We start from the raw sequence: 18,946 nt of genomic DNA on the forward strand, positions 1-18,946 counted from the left end.
AGAGACATAGAACTTCAGGTTGTGCAGAGCTAATTGTGTCTCAAGATCAATGAATTTAAATTTGTCACTGAGGGCTTACTAATTACCTCCTATGTGTAGCAGAATCCAGCGCTACAAATCAATGTGCAATGTACATAGTGTGTGGATTGTTATAGGCCCAAAACAAAATAAAATATGTGTAAAGGCTTAAAAACTAGTCTATAAGAGAAAACAGATCCACAATAGGTAATTTAATATCTAATAATCTCATGAAATAAGTAATGACACAACTAGAAGCATCAAATTATAAACAGCAAAACAACTTTCAGAATGTTTAATATATAAACTAATATATATATAATTCTCCAAGTCTGAAATTTGTGGGAATAACTATACAGAAGAGTACAATGGGTGCCAATTGGCTGCATGTTTGAAGGAATTATTCATTTGTTTTTGGTGCTTTTGCCATTCTTGTGTATCAGATAACTTTTCCATAGCAATCGGCATTTTGCAGGCATTTTCTGTGAATTAGAATGTAGGCCTTAGTAGCTGAGGCGAGTAATCAGTCAGCAGAGACACCATCACGCCCTAAGGAGAACAAGACAAAACACTGTTATGGAGGAGAAAAAAATGGCAAGTAATCTATTGGATAATTAAGGTCATTGATTGAGATGTGTGTCTAGACTGAGGGCTGGTTCACAACACAATTTCTGTGAACTGGATGCATTTCTGCATGCACGTTTTTAAAGGAATTTCGGGTGTTTCTGATACAGTGTGTTTCTCCCCCCCCTTTTTTTTCTTCATCTCATATGCGTTCAGGTGCATTTTATATGTGTTTTATCATGTTCCTAATACGTTCCATACAGAAAAAAATGCAACATGTTCTACTTTGTATTGCACTTCTGTGAACTAGGGCAATTGCAAGCCATGTTAAACATTATCCTTGCTTTTTTGTGATGCATAATAAAAACATACTGGACTGCATCTGATGTGAACCAGCCCTCAAGGTTATATTCAGGTAGCTTGATCTTTTGTATTACTGGTCGAACTGGGCAGGTTATCTGGGTCTTTGTAGCTAGGTCATGTAGGGAACAATGGAAGTAGTTCTACAGTGACCCCATACAAGGGCTACAGGCAGGGCCGCTGATAGAAATCATGGGGCCCCATACAGCCTACCTGACGGGGCCCCCTACAGCTCCGCCCCTGGTCCCTCTTTCAGCCCCTGGCCCTGCCCCTGACCCCTCCCCAGACACTGCCTTGAAACAAAGTGCAGGTTTGTCTACAAGTGATAATTGTTTTTCTCATCCATGCCGCCAATGCCATAATTGTGCTGCAGATAGTGCCAGCCATGACACTAATGCCAAATGCATGTTTTGCCTGCAGAGACAGTGCCACCCATGCTGCCTATGGCATTATGCCATTGGCGGCATGGTTGGCACTGTCTGCAGCACAAAATGGCATTAGCGGCATGGGTGGCACTGTCTCTGCAGCACATTACGGCACTGGCGGCATGGGTGGCACTGTCTGCAGCACAATATGCCACTGGCGGCATTGGGTGGCACTGTCTGCAGCACAATATGGCATTGGCGGCATGGGTGGCACTGTCTGCAGCACAATATGGCATTGGCGGCATGGGTGGCACTGTCTGCAGCACATTACGGCATTGGTGGCATGAGTGGCACTGTCGCTGCAGGCAGCACATGTGTTATGGGAAGTAACGCATGTGCTACCTGCAGACAGTGCCACCCATGCCTCCATACTATGCAGGTGGTGTTGGGGGGTTTGGTCTGGATAATGTTCGGTCAGGTTTTTTTTTTTTTCTTAATTATTTCTCTGTTGAGATTGTCCGGGCCCCCCTGCTGGCCGGGCCCAGTACAACAGGGCCAGTTGTACTGGCCTATCAGCGGCCCTGGCTACAGGGGCAGGTACTATGATTTTATATTCTGCCTTGTTTGTTCTAAGTCCAAGCAGATACTGATCCTCTGGAAGAATGGAAAAGTAGCTTCCACTAAAGGCCCATACACACAATCGGATTTTCCGACAACAATGGTCCGACGGACGTGTCTGTATGCTCCATCGGACATTTGTTATCGGAATTTCTGACAACAAATGTTGGCTGTGCATGCTCTAAAACTTTCTGACAACAAATGCGTTACGTCTGATCATCCGATTGTGTGTACACGAGTCCATCGGACTAAAATCCAAAAGTACAAACACGCATGCTCAGAACCAATGCTAAACATCAGACAACAATAGCAGAAGTTGCCCAAAGGGTGGCGGTAAACATCTGAAAAAACACGTGATTTGGTGAATGTTGGCTGAAAATGTTCTGCCGTGTGTATGCATATCAAGTTTGCGGCCAACGCCCCCTTCGGACAAAAATCCACGAAAAAATTAAGATGGAAGTCCGATCGTGTGTATGAGGCTTTACACTTACTGATTATTGGCAGATCTTAAGGCCTATACACACGATCTGACTTTTCGACAACAATGGTCCGACGGACTTGTTTTATAGGTCAATTCGACCGTCTGTATACTCCATCAAACAATTGTTGTTGGTTTTTCAACAGACAAATGTTCGCTGTGCATGCTCTCAGACTTTGACAACAAATGTCCGATGGAGGATAATCTGATCGTGTGTACACAAGTCCATCGGACTAAAGTCCAAAGTAGAAACACGCATGCTCCAAACCAATGCTAAACATCAGACAACAATAGCAGAAGTTGCCCAAAGGGTGGCGGTAAAGAACTGAAAAACCACGTGATTTGGTGAATGTTGGCTGAAAAAGTTCTGCCGTGTGTATGCATATCAATGCCCCTTTGGACAAAAATCCATGGAAGAGTCAGATGGAAGTCAGATCGTGTGTATGAGGCTTTAAACCGGTTAAAACTTATTTGATATATGAGCAACTTTAATTCAGATATACTGAATTTTACTTGCTAATACTGCTAATAATTTTGTACACTTTGTGACACAAGTCTGTGGCTACATGAAATGCAGAAGAGCTGAGTGATGTCGCTCTTTAGAATTCAAGGAAATTCTGACTGTCAAGGCTGTAGCTGGGCATGTAGATCTTCCAAATCCTCCAACACGACCTAAGCTTGCACATCATTCTACTCTTGGTCAACTCTCTGTTATTGCCCCCTGATAGAAGGGAAATCTTCCAATGAGCCCACTAGTTCTGGTGACCTGGGGGTCCAGAAGGGATTCCCTTAATTTGCAGAGATTTTCCCTTACTTCCTGTCTTGGCTATCAGGAAGTGAAGGGAAATCTCCCCGATGGGAACAGATGGCAAAAAAAGATAAAAAATAAACTGACAGGTGTTATGACCCTCCCTATCCAAAATTTGGAAAAAGTTTTGCCAATAGTTCTACTTTACGAACAGTAGGCATGTGGCTATGGTGGCAAAAAGACAAAGAGGCTGCTTTTCCCTGTATAATTGTTGACCGCACATTTTCTGTATTATCAGTCATCTTTTTTTATAGTCATCTCATATAAAACTAGTACCACATTCTCTACCAGAAAAACAAGCAAATGTCCTGTTTTAAAGCAGCGATTCTAAAGCTGGGTACAAACTATGGGCCAGATTCACAGCCGAGATACGACGGACTATCTCAGATACTCCGTCGTATCTCTCAGAGTATCTATGCGACTGATTCATAGAATCAGTTACGCATAGATAGCCCTTAGATCCGACAGGTGTAATGGACTTACACTGTCGGATCTTAGGATGCAATACCGCGGCTGCCGCTGGGTGGAGTTCGTGTCGTATTCCAGCGTCGGGTATGCAAATGAGTATTTACGGCGATCCACGACAGTTTTTCGTGTTCGCTACGTCGTCGCCAGTCTAGTTTCCCGTCGCAATTTTAGTCGTCGTTTGACCTGCCCTAACTTTACACAGCACACGTATCTGCTGTATAAAGTATGGCCGTCGTTCCCGCGTCGAAATTTCTACCTATTTTTTTTGCGTAAGACGTCCGGGAATACGAAAGTACGCTACGCACGTCGCCGTTCGAAAAATGACGTCACTTCGCGCAAAGCACGGCGGGAATTCCAAAACAGAGCATGCGCAGTAGGTCCGGCGTGGGAGCGCACCTAATTTAAATGGCACACACCCCTTTGAATTACGCGGGCTTACGCGGGAGGCCGCCGGCGTAAGTTTTCACGCAAGTGCTTGGTGAATCAGGCACTTGTGATGAAAACTTGCGGCGGTGTAACGTATCTACGATACGTTACGCCGCCGCAGTTCTATGTGAATCTGGCCCTATATGTCTTTTTTTTTTCCTCCAACCAAGTGGGCTGAACAAAAAAAAAAAACACAGATCACCGTACTAATGGATCCAATGTTAGTGCAGCGGTCTCCCTACTGAGCTGTTGTGCTCTCACAGGGGGACTGCCCCCGCGCTCGCCAGAACACATGGCCACAGCCATTGGCTGTGAGTGCGGATGGCTGCCACACCGACCATTTTCAGACGATTTTCAGCCAGTGTGCACCCAGCCTAACCTTGAGGTAACAATGAAGGTGTCAAAAATTGCACGCCTCCAGGCTACTGTGATAAAACAAAGGTCCTGTACATATATGCACGGCACCAAAAGCAGTAATTTCCTGTCTGCAATACCTGATAATAATCTTTTTTTTGGGTTTTGTAGAAGAGTTTTGAATGTATTAAAAATGTATTGCTTTAGTATGCAAAATTAATGATGAGGCAACAGCATGATCTGGAACTGGCTAGTCCCTTTGAGACCAACTAGCTAGTCCCAGATGTATCTGCTGGTTACAAATCATTTAGCTTGTGTAGTACAGTACCATTAAAAACCACACAAACAGTGCTGGCACAGCACATTGCAAGCAACCTGTACATTTTCTAAAATAAGTGATGGCAGATAAGTGAATAATACATTTGGAATCTGAAAGGATTATTAAAGATTTTATCCAGACAAAAAATGTTTTCAATTTAGTAGTGTGGAGTGGAAAAGTGTTAGATCCTCTGTCTGGTATTAACTGATGTCTGTGTCGGCATTGCATGGATTTACAGTCACCTCTTGAGCAGTTGACAAGTTTAACCCCGATTAGGAACCACATTTATTTATTATAGTGGGTAAGGGTTAGACGCTCTGTCAGGTTTTTATTGCACTGTGTCTTCCTGCTCTTACTCATTTTTTGTTCCAGTGACAATGGAATATCATCTGTGGAGAAATATTCCCCAAGGAGGGCACAGACATCAGAATTGCCTTGACAGAGATTCTGACTCTTACTTTGAAAAGTATAAAATAGTATAAAATAATTTTCAGTAGATTTCAGCTTTAAAGTTGAATTATGGAAGTATGGTATTTTTTTCATAGTTACACTGGTTCAGCTTGGACCAATGAAGCTATAAATATTCCATAGACTAGGTCATTGTGGAAGTGGAAAATTGCTTTTACGGCCTGCTGCCACTACAGTGATCCTCAATGACCTCCAAATCCCATGCCCAATTCACAGAATGCCTTGTAATTTAAATATTGCTTCACTGTGTGTGGCAATAACCAATATGCAATAAAAGCCAGCTGGATTTGGTGTCTGCCTATTAACCACTTAAGACCCGGCCAAAATGCAGGTAAAGAACCAGGCCCCTTTTTGCGATTCGGCACTGCATCGTTTTAACTGACAATTGCGCGGTCGTGCGACGTGGCTCCCAAACAAAATTGGCATCCTTTTTTTCCCACAAATAGACCTTTCTTTTGGTGGTATTTGATCACCTCTGCAGTTTTTATTTTTTGCGCTATTAAAAAAAATAGAGCGACAATTTTGAAAAAAATGCAATATTTGTAACTTTTTGTTATAATAAATATCCCCCAAAAATATATAAAAAAAAAAAATTTCCTCAGTTTAGGCCGATACGTATTTTTCTACCTATTTTTGGTAAAAAAAAATCGCAATAAGCGTTTATCGATTGGTTTGCGCAAAATTTATAGCATTTACAAAATAGGGGATAGTTTTATTGCATTTTTATTATTTTTTTTTTTACTACTAATGGCGGCGATCAGCGATTTTTTTCATGACTGCTACATTATGGCGGACACATCGGACAATTTTGACACATTTTTGGGACCATTGTCATTTTCACAGCAAAAAATGCTATAAAAATGCATTGTTTACTGTGAAAATGACAATTGTAGTTTGGGAGTTAACCACTAGGGGGCGCTGAAGGGGTTAAGTGTGACCTTATATGTGTTTCTAACTGTAGGGGGGGCGAGGCTGGACATGTGACATCATTGATCGCCTTTCCCTATATCAGGGAACAGACGATCAATGACAGCGCCACAACGAAGAACAGGGAAGGTGTGTTTACACACACCTCTCCCCGTTCTTCAGCTCCGGGGACCGATCACGGGTCCCACGACTGGGCATTTAACAATCACGTACAGGTACGTGATTGTGCCCAGCCATGCCTTTCTGCCGATGTATATCGGCGTTAGGCGGTCCTTAAGTGGTTAAACCCAAAGAAACACTAAGAATTCAGCCAGAAACTCGATCGGAGCCGCATTCTGCCGAGAAATCCGGTGGTGTGTACACTTTTGGCCGAGGAAGCCGACGAGGATCTCGTCGGGCCAAATAGAGAACATGTTCTCTATTTCCTCGTTAGTCAATGAGGAAACTTGGCTCGCCGAGATCCTCGGCGGCTTCACAAGGAACTCGACGAGCAAAACTATGTGTTTTGCCCGTCGAGTTCCTCGGACGTGTGTACGGGGCCTAACAAGTCTACCATGAGTTGCTACAAATAGTTGTAGTCCAGTACAGTACTGTGTATGATATATTAGAAGAGGTGCAATATTGCAAACAATATCAGAGTAAATCTATATAGACATTTTCCAGCTGTAGTCATTCCACTCTGACCAATGTCAGAAAAAGTAAAGTACCCTATATACTCAAGTATAAACCGACCCGAATATAAGCCGGGCACATAATTTTACCACAAAAAAATGGGACAACGTATTGACTCAAGTATAAGCCTAGGGTTGGAAATGCAGCAGCTACTGGTAAACAATGCCCATTTGCAGCCTCACTGTGCCTAGCTGCAACCTCACTGTGCCCATCTGCAGTCTCACTGTGCCCATCTGCAGCCTCACTGTGCATATCTGCAGCCACACTGGGCCCATTTGCAGCCTCACTGTACCCATCTGCAGTCTCACTGTGCCCATCTGCAGCCTCACTGTGCCCATCTGCAGCCACACTGTGCCCATTTGTAGCCTCATGTACACTTGAATACAGTCTCCCACTGTGTCATGCAGTCTTAACTGCTTGGCGGCCGTCCAATGTAACAAAGCCCCGCCTCCTCCTCGTCTGTGATAGACAGAACACTGATTCAGTTTCCCAGCATTGTATCAATCAATCAATCATTGTTCAATGTTTTGTCAATCACGGACGAGGAGGAGGCGGGGCTTTGTTACAGTGGGTGGCCGCCAAACAATTAAGATTGCATAACGCAGCGGGAGACCATCACTTGAGTATCAGCCAAGGGGGGCTTTTCAACATAAAACATTTGCTGAAAAATTCGGCTTATACTCGAGTATATACGGTATCTCCTATCAGGACTCCAATCCAACCTATCTTTTTTAATAATGGCCCAGTGAAAAATTAACCCTTACCCCTTTTCACTCAAGCCCAGTCCTCCCCTGAACAGATCTTTAAAAAAAATGTTTTAATTAGGTGCTTTTACTGACTGCCTATTTTAAGGTCTTATTCTACAGCTCCTGGCGCTATAATATATACTTTGTTTGAAATGGATCAGAGCTGCCGCAAAGAACCATGGTTAAAGTGGTTCTAAACGCTTACATATACCCACTGAAATGACAAGCCTTAAGTGATACACAGAAATGAACAGATCCTCCTACATACTGTAATTTGTACCTGTTTATATGCAGCCCTCTCTTCTCTATAGCCTCCTAAAACACACAGATCAAAAGCTACTTTGCAGCCCCAGCAGATGAGGATCTGACATCACACAGCATAGAGCAGGGAGCAAAGTGTAATCTGAGACCTGAGTGGAGGGAAAACACACCCCCTACAGTCTCATAGAAAAACATGCATAGCTGAGGCTGTCAATCATCTGCGGTGTGCTGGAAGTGGGCGAGGCCATATCCCAGGATTCTATTGTTTTCGGCATAGACCGCCAGAAGTGAGTCATGTAGATAGCAGAGGAACAAAGCAGACAGAAATCACACAAGGTTCTATGGATTGAGGCACTATAGAGGGATGTTCATTTTTCATTTTAGAGGTTTACAACCAATTTATAGTGGAGATATCAGTTTGCAAAATATAAAGGAAAGAAAATCAAAGTGTGACATTTACTAGAGAAACAAACATCTACTTCTTGTTACAGTTGTCATCATATGTACAGTACATACAACCATTAAGTTGGAATAAGTGCACATTTTATGTAAAATAAGCTAGTGCTAGAGCAGGATGGCCTAGTGCATGGGTGCTCAACCTGTGGCTCTCCAGCTGTTTCAGAACTACAATTCCCATGAGGCATTGCAAGCTACTGACTGTTACAAGCATGACTCCCAAAGGCAGAGGCATGATGGGACTTGAAGTTCTGCCTGCAACAGCTGGAGAGCCACAGGTTGAGCACCCATGGCCTAGTGTAAAAAAAATCTTATTGATCCTACCATGATAGTCCACTTCCTGTTTTCTGCTTCTTGGAAAACCAATGATTTGGGACAGTAGAAAACCTCATCATCGACTTCTTCAGGCTTTCTAGGCAAACAGTGAAGAAATATCCAGTTGGGAGCAGCTAATTTTGCAGTCTATGGAAAGAAAAGCAAGAGGAAAATATGGACTGTATAAGAAAGAAAATCAGCTGCAAAATATTATCTTTGATATATTATACCACAGATTTGTTTGGAATCGATGCCTTTTAACATAGTACTATATCTTTTAGTATTGCAATAATGAATTGGATGCTCTGTATAGAGCTATTCCTGTCAATTCATTCTGTGCAACTGAGGCTGCAGAGATGGCGATTGAGGGTCCCCAGGCTTGGAGGAAAGGGCCCTGTCATGGTTTATTGCACCGGGGCCCTAAAGGTTCTAGTTACCCAGTGGGCTTGTCAAAGATTGATTTCCTGTCTCAAAACAGGAGAAGCATGCAGTGGTTTGCTGGCCCAGACTGTTGTAACAAGAAGAGACACACACACACACAGCTCTCTTGCTTGTCAGAATGGAGAAAAGGGCTGAGCTCCAGCCGGGTATCAGTTTTATTAGCCTCATGTAATCACAGGGCATACAATTGATTGGTTCACATTAAACAGACACACCCACTAATCCTCCCACGGACCCAGAGTGCATTTTTATAGCACTGATCGCTGTATAAATGTGAATGGTCCCAAAATTGTGTCAAAAGTGTCCGATACGTCCGTTGCAATATCGCAGCCCTGACAAAAAAATCGCAAATCGCCGCCATTACTAGTAAAAAAAAAAAAAAAACCCATAAATCTATCCCCCATTTCGTAGGCACTATAACTTTTGTGCAAACCAGTCGCTTATTGCGATTTTTTTTTTTTTTTACAAAAATACGTCGAAAAACACATATCGGCCTTAACTGAGGGAAATTTTTTTTTTTTTTTTTTTAAATTGGGATATTTATTATTAGGGTTGTCCCGATACCACTTTTTTAGGACCAAGTACAAGTACCGATACTTTTTTTCAAGTACTCGCCGATACCGAATACCGATAATTTTTTTTAAATGTGTCCCCAAATGCAGCCATGTCCCCCCACAAATGCAGCCATGTCCCCCACATATGCAGCCATGTCCCCCCCATATATGCAGCCATGTCCCCCCCATATCCAGCCATGTCCCCCCCATATCCAGCCATGCCCCCCCATATGCAGCCATGTCCCCCCCATATGCAGCCATGTCCCCCCCATATGCAGCCATGTCCCCCCCATATGCAGCCATGTCCCCCCATATGCAGCCATGTCCCCCCATATGCAGCCATGTCCCCATATCCAGCCATGTCCCCCCCATATATGCAGCCATGTCCCCCTTACCTACATGCTGCCGTGCCGCGCCGCGCCGCCGCTTGGTTAATACGGGCGGGGAACATTACAGTTTTCATTTGAATAGCTGTAGTCTTTCGCGCCGCGCTGCGTATAGACACTCCCCCTTGCTCGGGATTGGACAGTTCACCCGAGCAAGGGGGAGTGTCTATACGTGGCGCGGCGGGAAACACTACAGCTATTCAAATGAAAGCTGTAATGTTCCCCGCCCGTATTACCCAGGCGGCAGCGGGGATGCGGCGTAGCGTCGGCGGCGGCGGTGTCGGTGGTGGGGGGGGTGGGCAAGTATTCTATTTAGGCATCGGGGGTGTGATACATTTGCCTATATGTCTCAGTTTACTGCTCCCTGCTAGCCAGGTTATTGATGTGCTAATGTCCCCTCACTATTTCTAAAGGTTAATTGATCTATTGTGTTGTGTGAAGGAGAGCTGGGTTTAAGTGGCTTGTGTTAATTATTCTGATTGCTTCATTGTGGTAATTATCTCTCTATATGCGGGGTCGAGGGGTCTGGTTGATGTATTCAGTACAGCTAGTGCTCAGCGTCATTGATGTCATTGTCTAAAGAAAATGTGTTTCAGCATCGGCCCCGTCGTGTCTACCTACTCATCTGTATGGAAGCCCCAGTGTGAGGGGGGCGGAGATTTGTCATTGTAACAGTTTGGAAATGACATATAAGCTGTGTGTTATAACATTAAAGTCTGTGTTGTTCAAGCAGTAAGCTGGTCTCATGTGTGGCTTTCTGGGCGATTCCAGGGATATCCCTCCTCGTGGAATATTGGGGTGATTTTCGTTATGGGAAGAAGGGAACGTTGACGGGGATATCATACCGATACCGTCACAATTGGTGGCAGCAGTGGGATTTTTCCCTTCTATTCCCCTTCACACCCGGATTCCAAGCAGACACTGGAAGAACTACTGGAAGTTCGTGGAAGGATTGCTAGCAACAAAACCAAGCGGGTCATCATAGCAGAATCAATGGAGATAGACCAGGAGGACGGGATTGCAGCAACGCCAGCAGTACAAGAGATGGAGACACCAGTGATTCAGGAGGAGGAATCGCCAGCCAACAAGCTAATGAGAGAGAAGCTAGCGTGGTTCGGCCCGAACCCAACGCCAGATGTGGTACTGAAAGTGATGGACCTGTTAGCGAAGGAGGCTAAAGAAATAAGAGACGCGGAGCTACAGAAGGCTAAACAAATAAGGGACGCAGAACTACAGAAGGATAAACAAATAAGGGACGCAGAACTACAGAAGGCTAAACAAATAAGAGACGCAGAACTACAGAAGGCTAAACAAATAAGGGACGCAGAACTACAGAAGGATAAACAAATAAGGGACGCAGAACTACAGTTAAAACTGGCAGCAGTCCAACAAGCAGCCGCACATTCTCCAAACAGTGAGTACAGCACAGCAGACGCAAGGAAAATTCCGTTTAGCGCTTTTAAAGCTTTTGATGAAAAGGACTGTGAGATTGATAACTTCCTGGCGGATTTTGAGCGACAATGTAACCTGCACCGAATAGCTAGAGGAGACTGGGTTGCAATATTGTCAGGCAAACTGTCAGGCAAAGCTTCTGATGCTTTCCGGACCGTGCCAGATCAGGATATTCATAGCTACGCCCGGGTTAAAGAAGTGCTCCTGGCTCGTTATGCAGTAACCCCAGAGTCCCACCGACAGAAGTTCAGGGACTCACGCAAAACCACGAAAGACTCTTATGCGGAATGGGCATGCCAATTGTCCCGGTCGGCCTCTAACTGGGCTAACAGCAGCCAGGCCACCACCGCAGAGGACATTTTGCAACTAATGCTCCTGGAGCAATTTTACAATCACATCCAGACGGACGTCAAAGATTGGGTGAGAGATCGCAGGCCCATGACTCTACCAGAGGCCGCGAAGTTGGCGGATGAATATGCAGATACTCGCAAGACGAACCAGGTCACATCACAGGAACAACCTCCACCACAAACGGTGCCCTCACACCCACCAACCGCTAGATACCAACCTCCTAACAGACCGGTGACATCTAGCCCTCGCTATCATCGCCAGGAGGGCAACGAACAACGCTGCTTCCGGTGCAAACAGCTGGGTCACTTCAAGCAGAATTGCCCCATGAATGACAACACCAGGTCAAATTGGTCTCAACCTGGGTACCGCCCACCAGCAGCAGCCCATTGTGTAGACTCGGCTTGGGATCCAAAGGAGCTGGGTCAGGAAGAACCATTGGGCACCCCTTACGAAGCCCTCATGGTACAATCTGTTATTACGGACAACAGGGAACACCATTGTCAGCTGGTCATGGGCGACAGCCCTGAGCCAGAGGGGCCCTGGAGGGAGCTGGGCAGAAAGAGGCACCGCCGGCCACCCTTCAAGAAGAAGAGGTCCTGGAAGCCGTATAACAAGCTGACCTGGGAGGAGAAGAAGCGACTGGAGGAGAGGGAGTCGCAGCGGGCGTCCCAGATGCGTGCCGAGATGTTCGCCGGGGGCCCACCGGTGGCCCCTTGCACCACCACCCAGTTCCTGATGATGAAGGACCACGTGGAGAGCCTGCAGGACATGAGCAAGCAGGAGCTGATCCGTGAGTACATAGAGCTGGAGGAGTGCATAAGCCGCATGGAGGAGGAGAACAACCACCTGAGGTCACAGCAGCATGAACTGGAGATGGAGCTGGAGAAGCTCCAAGAGGAGAACCGGCGGCTGCGGAGGGAGCAGGGGGTGGCTGACCTTATGGGGCTCTGATTCCCCTCCCCCCCCCCCCCGGACTCTGAGCACCAGTGCTACAGCATTTCAACAAATATAACTTTTTCTTTTTATGAATCTCCTGGGATTGTCACTTCAGAGCCATAACCTGCCCCCTCCCATAGCGGGACACCTAGACGGCGGCGCACAGACCCATTCGCTGTCTTCACACTGACTTCTGGTGACTTTGCAGATCGCACAAAGACTTGGGGACTGACCGGCGTGTGATCTGACGACCCGGTGACATACCTGAGTCTGAAGCAGTTGCCAAGGGAGGTCAGTCATGCCAAACGGAGTTAACCTCTGACTAATAGCTCTGAACCCGTCAACCCTACTGGACCAGGGAAGGTCCAACCGGGTTTGCCGGAGCAGGGAGCAAAAGGGGGGCCATTGTGATACATTTGCCTATATGTCTCAGTTTACTGCTCCCTGCTAGCCAGGTTATTGATGTGCTAATGTCCCCTCACTATTTCTAAAGGTTAATTGATCTATTGTGTTGTGTGAAGGAGAGCTGGGTTTAAGTGGCTTGTGTTAATTATTCTGATTGCTTCATTGTGGTAATTATCTCTCTATATGCGGGGTCGAGGGGTCTGGTTGATGTATTCAGTACAGCTAGTGCTCAGCGTCATTGATGTCATTGTCTAAAGAAAATGTGTTTCAGCAATGGCCCCGTCGTGTCTACCTACTCATCTGTATGGAAGCCCCAGTGTGAGGGGGGCGGAGATTTGTCATTGTAACAGTTTGGAAATGACATATAAGCTGTGTGTTATAACATTAAAGTCTGTGTTGTTCAAGCAGTAAGCTGGTCTCATGTGTGGCTTTCTGGGCGATTCCAGGGATATCCCTCCTCGTGGAATATTGGGGTGATTTTCGTTATGGGAAGAAGGGAACGTTGACGGGGATATCATACCGATACCGTCACAGGGGGTATTTGCGGGAGTACAAGTACTCCCGCAAATACTCGGAATCGGTCCCGATACCGATACTAGTATCGGTATCGGGACAACCCTATTTATTATAGCAACAAGTAAAAAAATATATATATTTTTGTAAATTGTCGCTCTTTTTTTGTTTATAGTGCAAAAAATAAAAACTGCAGAGGTGATCAAATACCACCAAAATAAAGCTCTATTTGTGGGGAAAAAAGGACGCCAATTTTGTTCGGGAGCCACGTCGCACGACCGCGCAATTGTCAGTTAAAGCGACGCAGTGCCGGAAGCTGAAATTTCGCCTGGGAACGAAGGGGGTTTATGTGCCCAGTAAGCAAGTGGTTAAGGAAAATAAACATTAGTTGTGATACATATATTTCACACATGCATATAATTAATATAAAAAACAATATAACTTCATAAAAAAAAAGGTATAAAAAAGAAACTAAGATAATATAAAAAGGATAAGACATTTCTGTGGTTCTAATAACTAAAATTAAACTTAACTCAAAAATAGGCATATTATTATAATCTATCACAGGCTGAACGAAAAAAACAAAAACTGAAGAGTTAGGGAGGAGCCGCTGTACTAACTATCCAGCCATTGGCTGGGAGCGCTGATCGGATGATTTTTCAGTCATGCCCCTTAGAAATAAGCCTGGACATTCAGCCAGTCTCTGTCAGACCGATTGCTAAAAACACGCGCCGAATATCGGCTAATTTATATTGAGTCGGCCGACACCACCCCCCCCCCCCCCCAGGTTGACACAGAGGCTCACTCCTTGACAATCACTAAGGGAAACAGCTAATATTTGCTTTGCACAATCAACACTGCAAAGGCTAATCATTATTTAAGTTACTTTCTTCCTGGAGAGAATGCACCGTTGACCAGAATTAATTAACAAGAAAGGGGAAATTGTCTTGGCAAATATTTAATCCTGGCTGTGAGCAAAAAATCCACTCCATAAACATATGCGTCAGGGAAACACAGCAAATATATCTTTATACAATACAATCTGATCACTCATACATTCTCATTACAATATCCAGATGAAGATTATCTTTCACTTTATATCACTTCACATTGGTATTCTCTTCATAGACTACCGTCTTCTTGGTTATGTTTGTACTTGTTGCTCACTCACTGCCCTAGGTAAATATACGTTATTTGTTGTGTTACTTGGCTCTCCCCCAGTCACTCACCCTGGTGTCATTTTCACTTTTGTCACCACACATTGGTGTTCTCCTTATGGAATACCGTTCCTTTGGATATGATCACTATTGTCTCTTACTTTATAGCTGTTGCTTGGCACTCTATTGATACCCTATTATTATTTATTATGTCCACAGGAACCTTATGGGTTGCCACCTAATATATACCCCAACTATGGTTGCCGATTGGGGGTTTCCTTTCTATCAAATGTCCAGCCACCAGCGTCCTTTGCCATGTTGCTACCGCAGTACCACCACCTCAGCTCCCCCCGGGGATCATGCTTTCCACAGTGCTCCTAGATGCCAACATTATTGGTTATAATCTATCTAATAGCTAATCTACCCATAGGTAAGAGGATTGGGACTCTACTCTATGTCCCTTCCTTGGATTATATATGTACTAAATTACCATTTAGCGCATTTTATTTTATTATATTTACAGATATACCCAGGCCATACTTGCTCCTGATGAGTGGAAGTTTATCCACGAAACGCGTTGAGCTTTATATTGATGTTCTGTCACAATAACTATATCACACCATATGTGGTTTACCCCTGAGGCCCCGTACACACTTCCGAGGAACTCGACGGGCAAAACTCATCGTTTTGCTCGTCGAGTTTCTTGTGAAGCCGCCGAGGATCTCGGCGAGCCAACTTTCCTCATTGAACAACAAGGAAATAGAGAACATGTTCTCTATTTGGCTTGACGAGTTCCTCGCTGGCTTCCTCGGACGAAAGTGTACACACGACCGGGTTTCTCGGCAGAATACAGCTCCGATCGAGTTTCTGGCTGAATTCTGTCGAGAAACTCGGTCGTGTGTACCGGGCCTGAGAATTATGAATCAATGAATTTTTATCCTGACAACCAATATCATGTTTATCATGTTTTTAGACAATTATGTCTTTATGTATTTCTATTTTGTACTATATACAATAATTTGGATACAGTCAGGGCTTTTTTTTCAGCGGGGATGCGGGGGAACGGAGTTCCGGCACCTTCTGAACTCACTATATGTAATGGCAAGGGATGCTGGGGTGTGCTGCAGGGTATTGATGCTCACTGCTGTGGATATATTTTTGCAGGGGGGTCTATTGTTGCTGGTGGGGGACATATTGTTTCTAGAGGCGTCTTATGTTGCTGGGGAGGTCAGTTGTTGCTGAAAGAGATCTACTCTTGGGGGAGGGTCTATTGTTGATGGCAGCCAGAGAGTCTATTAATGCTGGCTGTACGGAGATCTGTTGATGCTGCCGTGAGTCTATTGTTGCTGGCGGGGACATTTTGTTGTGGGTGGTCCATTGTTGTTAGGGGGATCTTTTGTTGCTGGCTACAGGGGATCTATTTTATTGCTTTTCTTGATATCATTACCAAATTCCATATAAATTACTTAGCACCACAAAATGATACTTGGTTCTATATTGTCTAAAAGGGGCGGTACTGGGAGGTAGGTAGGGGGCGGAGAAATGGGGTGACTCGGAAAGGGGGAGTTCCTGCACCTATTGTCTGAGAAAAAAAGCCCTGGATACAGCGATGCATATTATGTTATACCATAGGTACATTTACGTTTCATGTTATTTATTATATGATTTACCAATCATGCCTGTTACTATTTGTACAGTATCTATTGTTATAAATGTTCATTGCTCGGTATGCTCTGGTGTATCCAATAAATATTATTTTAATTCACTAAATTGATTCATTATATTCCAGTGTTGTGTTTCATTTTAAAGTCCCACAATTCCTATTTCCCCGCCCTTCCTCATTTCTCCCTCCCTTGCCCCTTTGTTCCCTTCCCCACTGATGCTTCCCTTCTTCCTACAATTAAGTGGGCTAGAGACTATTAGTTAGATTCACATACATGGCCGCAACTTTAACGGCGGCGTAGCTTAAGGCATTTTAACTACGCTGCCGTAAGTTAGCGAGGCAAGTACATGATTCACAATGTACTTGCCTGCTAAGTTATGGCGGCGTAGCCTAAAGCGGGCGGGCGTAATGGCGCCTAATTTAAATTTAGCTGAGGGGGGCGTGTTTTATGTTAATGGGGCTTGACCTGACGTTTTTGATGTTTTTTTTTAACTGCGCATGCGCCGTGCGCCAACATTTCCCAGTGTGCATTGCGGCTACGTCCACCGCACGGGCCTATTGATTTCGACGTGGACGTAAACTACGTAAATCCCTATTCACGGACGACTTACGCAAACAACGTAAAATTTCCAAATTTCGACGCGGGAACAGCGGCCATACTTAACATTACTATTCCATGTATTGGATGGAATAACTTTAGGCGGCCTATCTCTTACGTAAACGGCGTAAATGTACTGCGGCGGCCGGGCGTACGTTCGTGAATAGGCGTATCTACTGATTTGCATATTCTACGCCGAACGCAATGGAAGCGCCACCTAGCGGCCAGCAGAAATATTGCAACCTAAGATAGGACGGCGCAAGCCGTCGTATCTTAGATATGTTTAAGCATATCTCTGTTTGAGAATACACTTAAACATAAGTCGGCGCAGATTCTGAGTTAGGTCGGTGTATCTACTGATACGCCGACCTAACTCTTACTGAATCTGGCTATATGGCTTAACTTACTAACCGCTGTCTCATTTATAGTCCCAGGGCTACATTGCTATATTAGTTTTACACACGTCCTTTCCTTTTCCCTCCACATTTTCCTTCCCCTCTCCTTTTATATACAGATGAAGATGAGCAGGGCATAGACTCATTGCTAAATCATATTCGAATGTGGATCGCGTATCGCTCTTCTAGTGCATGTGCCCACATGCATTCCTGTTGATTGACAACTTTTACACAAGCCTGTGAGAATTCCAATAATTTAAATACCTGACAGTAAAAATCCCCTTTAAAAATCCATGACATCGTTCTTGCTAAAAATATAGCTTTCTTACTAAATTGACCTTTCCAGAGTCATAAATAATTCTGAAACTATCTTTTTTGCATAGCAGAGGATATATTCTAAATGCAATGCATGCTTTTTTTTTTTTTAGAAGACAATCTTCAGCGATAACACACTTCACTTATTCTTTTCCTCTGGAATATACCGTCTTTCACACCTAATTAAGGCATTCACATCCGATTAGGACATTCACACTTGTGCACTGTGGTAATTTACATGAATGACTAATATTGAAACATCTGGTAACACATCTGCTGCATGTGTAGTGTGTTGTTATTCAATGTGGTGTGCTGCATAGCAAATAAAGGGTCAGGTGTATTTTTTGTCCATTGCTGTGTGTTGGCAGCCCATTCATATTGGATGGTCTAACGCAGGGGTCTGCAAACTGCGGCCCGAGGGCCAGATGTGGCCCTTTGATAGGCTTTATCCGGCCCTTGGGGCACTATTTATCCCACTGATACCAACAATGGGACACTGAATCTTACACTGATACCAATGATGGGATACTATTCCTCCTACTAATGGGGGGGAAACTCCTCCTCCTATTGACCACCAAACCTGAGGCCATATTTATTCTCACTGATGCTGGGCCCGTGACATTTCCTGTCCCTGCTGGCCACATTCCAGCCCTCCTAAAGTCTGAAGGACAATGAAGTGGCCCTTTGTTTGAAAAGTTTGGAGACCCCTGGTCTAACGCAATGCATGTTAATTAGCAATGCTAACTATATGATGCCCCAGGCCCCTTACTGACTGCTCCAAGCTATTGTGCATTGGGGAGGATTTACTAAAACCGGAGCACTCATAATCTGGTGCATCTGTGAACGGTAGCCAATCAGCTTCTAATTTTAGCTTGTTCTATTGAGCTTTGACAATAAAACCTGGAAGCTGATTGGTTTCTATGCAGAGATGCACCAGATTTTCCATTCTCCAGTTTTAGTAAATCTTCCCCATTGGCAAATAACATATATCTTTTTCTCATATATTTATGAATCTCAAATACTACTCTCTAAATTGAACAACTTTACCAGTTTTACTAAATGGCCCCATCTTTACAGATTTATCCCAAAGCCCTCTACAGAGATAATGACTTTATAGCCCTGATGGCTGCCATGGACACAGCATCCCAGATAAACAG

General features: G+C 44.5%; 1 protein-coding gene across 1 annotated transcript in view; it reads right to left on the minus strand.

Moving 5' to 3' along the window:
- Positions 1-283: 283 nt before the first annotated feature.
- OTC (ornithine transcarbamylase) overlaps positions 284-18,946 on the minus strand; it is an 89,869-nt gene continuing 71,206 nt past the window's right edge. Inside the window, exons 9-10 of the mRNA XM_040338119.1 lie at positions 8,633-8,770; positions 284-567 (exon numbers count right to left, since the gene is read on the minus strand). Of these exons, the coding sequence (XP_040194053.1) occupies positions 508-567; positions 8,633-8,770 (198 nt within the window). The 3' untranslated portion in view covers positions 284-507. The remainder of the gene's footprint in view (positions 568-8,632; positions 8,771-18,946) is intronic.

Source organism: Rana temporaria, chromosome 2, assembly GCF_905171775.1.
Source record: "Rana temporaria chromosome 2, aRanTem1.1, whole genome shotgun sequence".
Lineage (NCBI taxonomy): Eukaryota > Metazoa > Chordata > Amphibia > Anura > Ranidae > Rana > Rana temporaria.